The 5,067-nt window shown below is 74.3% G+C and overlaps 1 protein-coding gene across 1 annotated transcript; it reads right to left on the reverse strand.

The window, feature by feature from the left end:
* Nucleotides 1-148: 148 nt before the first annotated feature.
* Nucleotides 149-4,279, reverse strand: LOC122125107 (nascent polypeptide-associated complex subunit alpha, muscle-specific form-like). The gene has a single exon (XM_042699662.1). The coding sequence runs from the start codon at nucleotides 4,277-4,279 to the stop codon at nucleotides 149-151; it is 4,131 nt and encodes a 1,376-aa protein (XP_042555596.1).
* Between the last annotated feature and the right edge of the window lie 788 nt (nucleotides 4,280-5,067).

Here is a 5,067-nt window from a genome sequence, read left to right on the forward strand (position 1 = left end):
CAAGTATTGTTCTCAGACCAGCCACTCTGTGGGCCGCCATCTCACCTTGAGAAGGTCAGTTGCCATTTACTTAGAGCATCATATCTGGTCCCGACCTCTTTCCTGAGGCTTCCTGAGTGTGTCTGTAAGGCCCTGGACTTATTCAAAGTCAGGATGGGGGGAGGGGAGCTGGCGGGGCTTGGTGGTTGGGCAGCGTGGTGGACGTGGGCAGCGTGGGAGCCGTGGGCTGCATGGGAGCCGTGGGCAGCGTGGGGGCCGTGGGCAGCATGGGAGCCGTGGGCAGCGTGGGGGCCGTGGGCTGCATGGGAGCCGTGGGCAGCGTGGGGGCCGTGGGCTGCATGGGAGCCGTGGGCAGCGTGGTGGACGTGGGCAGCGTGGGGGCTGTGGGCAGCATGGGGGCCGTGGGCAGCGTGGGGGCCGTGGGCAACGTGGGAGCCGAGGGCAGCGTGGGGGCCGTGGGCAGCGTGGGGGCCGTGGGCAGCGTGGGGCTGTGGGCAGCGTGGGGGTGTGGGCAGCGTGGGGGCTGTGGGCAGCGTGGGGGTGTGGGCAGCGTGGGGGCTGTGGGCAGTGTGGGGGGCCGTGGGCGGCGTGGGAGCTGAGGGCGGCGTGGGGGCCGTGGGCAGGGTGGGGGCCGTGGGCAGCGTGGGAGCCGTGGGCAGCGTGGGAGCCGTGGGAAGCGTGGGGGTGTGGGCAGTGTGGGAGCAATGGGCAGCGTGGGGGCCGTGGGCAGCGTGGGGGCCGTGGGCAGCATGGGGGCCGTGGCAGCATGGGGACCGTGGGCAGCGTGGGGCCCGTGGGCAGCGTGGGGCCCGTGGGCAGCGTGGGGGCCGTGGGCAGAGTTGGGGCATGGGCAGCTCGGGGGCCGTGGGCAGTGTGGGGGCCGTGGGCAGCATGGGGACCGTGGCAGCGTGGGAGCAATGGGCAGCATGGGGCCCGAGTGGGCAGCGTGGGAGCCGTAGGCAGCGTGAGGGCGTGGGCAGCGTGGGGGCCGTGGGCAGCATGGGGACCGTGGGCAGCGTGGGGCTCGTGGGCAGCATGGGGGCCGTGGGCAGCATGGGGACCATGGGCAGCGTGGGAGCAATGGGCAGCATGGGGCCCGTGTGGGCAACGTGGGGGCCGTGGGCAGCGTGGGAGCTGTGGGCAGCGTGGGGGGCGTGGGCAGCGTGGGGACCATGGGCAGCGTGGGGCCCGTGGGCAGCATGGGGGCCATGGCAGTGTGGGGGCCGTGGGCAGCGTGGGAGCTGTGGGCAGCGTGGGGGGCGTGGGCAGCGTGGGGGCTGTGGGCAGCGTGGGGGCTGTGGGCAGCATGGGGGCCATGGGCAGTGTGGGGGCCGTGGGCAGGAGGGGCCGAGGGCATCGGGCCCGTGGGCAGCGTGGGGGCCGTGGGCAGGGGGGGCCGAGTGCAGCGTGGGGCCTGTGGGCAGCATGGGGGCTTGGGCAGCATGCAGGCCGTGGGCAGCGTGGGAGCCATGGGCAGGGTGGGGGCCCTGGGCAGCGTGGGGCCCATGGGCAGCGTAGGGACTTGGGCAGCGTGGGGGCTGTGGGCAGCGTGGGAGCCGTGGGCAGGGTGGGGGCCCTGGGCAGCGTGGGGCCCATGGGCAGCGTAGGGGCTTGGGCAGCGTGGGGGCTTGGGCAGAGTGGGGGCTGTGGGCAGCGTGGGAGCCGTGGGCAGGGTGGGGGCCCTGGGCAGCGTGGGGCCCATGGGCAGCGTAGGGGCTTGGGCAGCGTGGGGGCTTGGGCAGCGTGGGGGCTGTGGGCAGTGTGGGGCCGTGGGCAGCGTGGGGGCCATGGGCAGCGTGGGGGCAATGGGCAGCGTGGGGCCGTGGACAGCGTGGGGGCGTGGGCAGCGTGGGGGCAGTGGACAGCGTGGGGGCGTGGGGCAGCGTGGGGGCCGTGGACAGCGTGGGGGCGTGGGCAGCGTGGGGGCAGTGGACAGCGTGGGACCGTGGGCAGCGTGGGGGCGTGGGCAGCGTGGGGGCCGTGGGCAGCGTGGGGGCCGTGGGCAGCGTGGGAGCCGTGGGCAGCGTGGGGGCCGTGGGCTGCGTGGGAGCCGTGGGCAGCGTGGGGGCCGTGGGCTGCATGGGAGCCGTGGGCAGCGTGGTGGACGTGGGCAGCGTGGGGGCCGTGGGCAGCATGGGGGCCGTGGGCAGCGTGGGGGCCGTGGGCAACGTGGGAGCCGAGGGCAGCGTGGGGGCCGTGGGCAGCGTGGGGGCCGTGGGCAGCGTGGGGCTGTGGGCAGCGTGGGGGCCGTGGGCAGGGTGGGGGCCGTGGGCAGCGTGGGGGCCGTGGCAGCGTGGGAGCCGTGGGCAGCGTGGGAGCCGTGGGAAGCGTGGGGGCCGTGGGCAGCGTGGGGGCCGTGGGCAGTGTGGGGGCCGTGGGCAGCGTGGGGCCGTGGGCAGCGTGGGGGCCGTGGGCAGCGTGGGGGTGTGGGCAGTGTGGGAGCAATGGGCAGCGTGGGGGCCGTGGGCAGCGTGGGGGCCGTGGGCAGCGTGGGGGCCGTGGGCAGCATGGGGACCGTGGGCAGCGTGGGGCCCGTGGGCAGCATGGGGGCCGTGGGCAGCATGGGGACCATGGGCAGCGTGGGAGCAATGGGCAGCATGGGGCCCGTGTGGGCAGCGTGGGGGCCGTGGGCAGCGTGGGAGCTGTGGGCAGCGTGGGGGCGTGGGCAGCGTGGGGGCTGTGGGCAGCGTGGGGCCCGTGGGCAGCATGGGGGCCATGGGCAGTGTGGGGGCCGTGGGCAGGGGGGGCCGAGGGCATCGGGCCCGTGGGCAGCGTGGGGGCCGTGGGCAGGGGGGGCCGAGTGCAGCGTGGGGCCCGTGGGCAGCATGGGGGCTTGGGCAGCATGCGGGCCGTGGGCAGCGTGGGAGCCATGGGCAGAGGTGGGGGCCCTGGGCAGCGTGGGGCCCATGGGCAGCGTAGGGACTTGGGCAGCGTGGGGGCTGTGGGCAGCGTGGGAGCCGTGGGCAGGGTGGGGGCCCTGGGCAGCGTGGGGCCCATGGGCAGCGTAGGGGCTTGGGCAGCGTGGGGGCTTGGGCAGAGTGGGGGCTGTGGGCAGCGTGGGAGCCGTGGGCAGGGTGGGGGCCCTGGGCAGCGTGGGGCCCATGGGCAGCGTAGGGGCTTGGGCAGCGTGGGGGCTTGGGCAGCGTGGGGGCTGTGGGCAGTGTGGGGCCGTGGGCAGCGTGGGGGCGTGGGTAGCGTGGGAGCAATGGGCAGCATGGGGGCCGTGGGCAGCGTGGGGGGCATGGGCAGCGTGGGGGGCCGTGGGCAGCTTGGGGGCCGTGGGCAGGGTGGGGGCCGTGGGCAGGGTGGGAGCAATGGGCAGCTTGGGGGCCATGGGCAGGGTGGGGGCCGTGGGCAGCGTGGGGGGCATGGGCAGCGTGGGGGCCGTGGGCAGCTTGGGGGCCGTGGGCAGGGTGGGGGCCGTGGGCAGGGTGGGGGCCGTGGGCAGCGTGGGTGCAATGGGCAGCGTGGGGGCCGTGGGCAGCGTGGGGGCGTGGGCAGCGTGGGGGCGTGGGCAGCGTGGGGACCGTGGGCAGGGTGGGGGCCGTGGGCAGCGTGGGAGCAATGGGCAGCTTGGGGGCCGTGGGCAGGGTGGGGGCCGTGGGCAGCGTGGGGGCGTGGGCAGCATGGGAGCTGTGGGCAGCGTGGGGCCGTGGGCAGCGTGGGGGCCGTGGACAGCATGGGGGCCGTGGGCAGCGTGGGGGCGTGGGCAGCGTGGGGCCATGGGCAGCATGGGAGCTGTGGGCAGCGTGGGGCCGTGGGCAGTGTGGGGGCCGTGGGCAGCGTGGGGGCGTGGGCAGCGTGGGGCCGTGGGCAGCGTGGGGGCCGTGGGCAGCGTGGGGCCGTGGGCAGCATGGGAGCTGTGGGCAGCGTGGGGCCGTGGGCAGTGTGGGGGCGTGGGCAGCGTGGGGCCTTGGGCAGTGTGGGGGCGTGGGCAGCGTGGGGCCGTGGGCAGCGTGGGGGCCGTGGGCAGCGTGGGGCTGTGGGCAGCGTGGGGGCGTGGGCAGCGTGGGGCCGTGGGCAGCGTGGGGGCCGTGGGCAGCGTGGGGCCGTGGGCAGCATGGGAGCTGTGGGCAGCGTGGGGCCGTGGGCAGTGTGGGGGCGTGGGCAGCGTGGGGCCTTGGGCAGTGTGGGGGCTGTGGGCAGCGTGGGGGCCGTGGGCAGCGTGGGGGCGTGGGCAGCGTGGGAGCAATGGGCAGCGGTGGTAGGGTGTTTCCTCCCTCTCAGAGCTCCTGTCCCAGGACAGGACCCAGACTTTGCCCTGGGTCCTTGGTGGCATGGTGGGGTGTGCCCTCTGACCCACACCCTGACTCCCAGCCCCTTACACACGGTGACCTTGGTGAGGACGTGAGCCAGAGCCCCCCACTCTGAGACCACCCTTCAAGCCTAGCTCCCACGATGTGGGGGTCTTTCCCTGGCCCCCGTGGGGTGAGAGGCCATGCTGCTGCTCAGGCCTCCCCCGCCCCTGCCCTTCCATGCCCCACACATGGCTTTCAGCTTCTAAGGAGAGCGGCGCCAAGGCCGATCAGAGTGGCGGTGCTTTCCGGCAAGCACTGTTTCTCCAGGCGGGAGGCGGCTAGCGATGGCCTCTGCCCTCCGTCCTGGGACTGCAGCTCTGCAAAGGGCCGCCCACGGGCAGGGCTTCTTGGCTATGTCACCGTTTCGTGGGCTCAGGCCTGCGAGTGTGACCCACGGCGAGCAAGCAAAGTGCGGTTCCAGCCAGCCTCGGGGCTGGGGCCGGCCCTGCTCCGGGCTGCCCGGGCCGCCTCACGGCTGGGCAGCGGCTGGGCCGGGGCGGGGGGTGGGGGGGCTTGTCCCCTGGCGTCCCTTCAGCTAGAGCAAGCTCCACATTTTATCCAAGGACGGCCCCCCAACTCCGTTCATATAAGCAACGTGTTTGTCAAGAGAAAGCTAATTAAAAGCGTATTTTTCTAATTAAATGGTAGGTTTGCTATGCAAACAGTACAACGCTTGTTTGAGAGCAAATCCCTGCCCATTGCCAGGGCAGCCTGGGAACCTCAGGTCAGCCTGGCACCCCACGCCCCTGCTCACACCCCACCCAGCCCC

Source organism: Dipodomys spectabilis, unplaced genomic scaffold (assembly GCF_019054845.1).
Source record: "Dipodomys spectabilis isolate Male_0828 unplaced genomic scaffold, ASM1905484v1 ptg000261l, whole genome shotgun sequence".
Taxonomy (NCBI): Eukaryota; Metazoa; Chordata; class Mammalia; order Rodentia; family Heteromyidae; genus Dipodomys; species Dipodomys spectabilis.

Coding starts and splice junctions, on each gene's coding strand:
- LOC122125107 (XM_042699662.1), bottom strand. CDS start 4,279: ATGCCACCAAGGACCCAGGGCAAAGTCTGGGTCCTGTCCTGGGACAGG.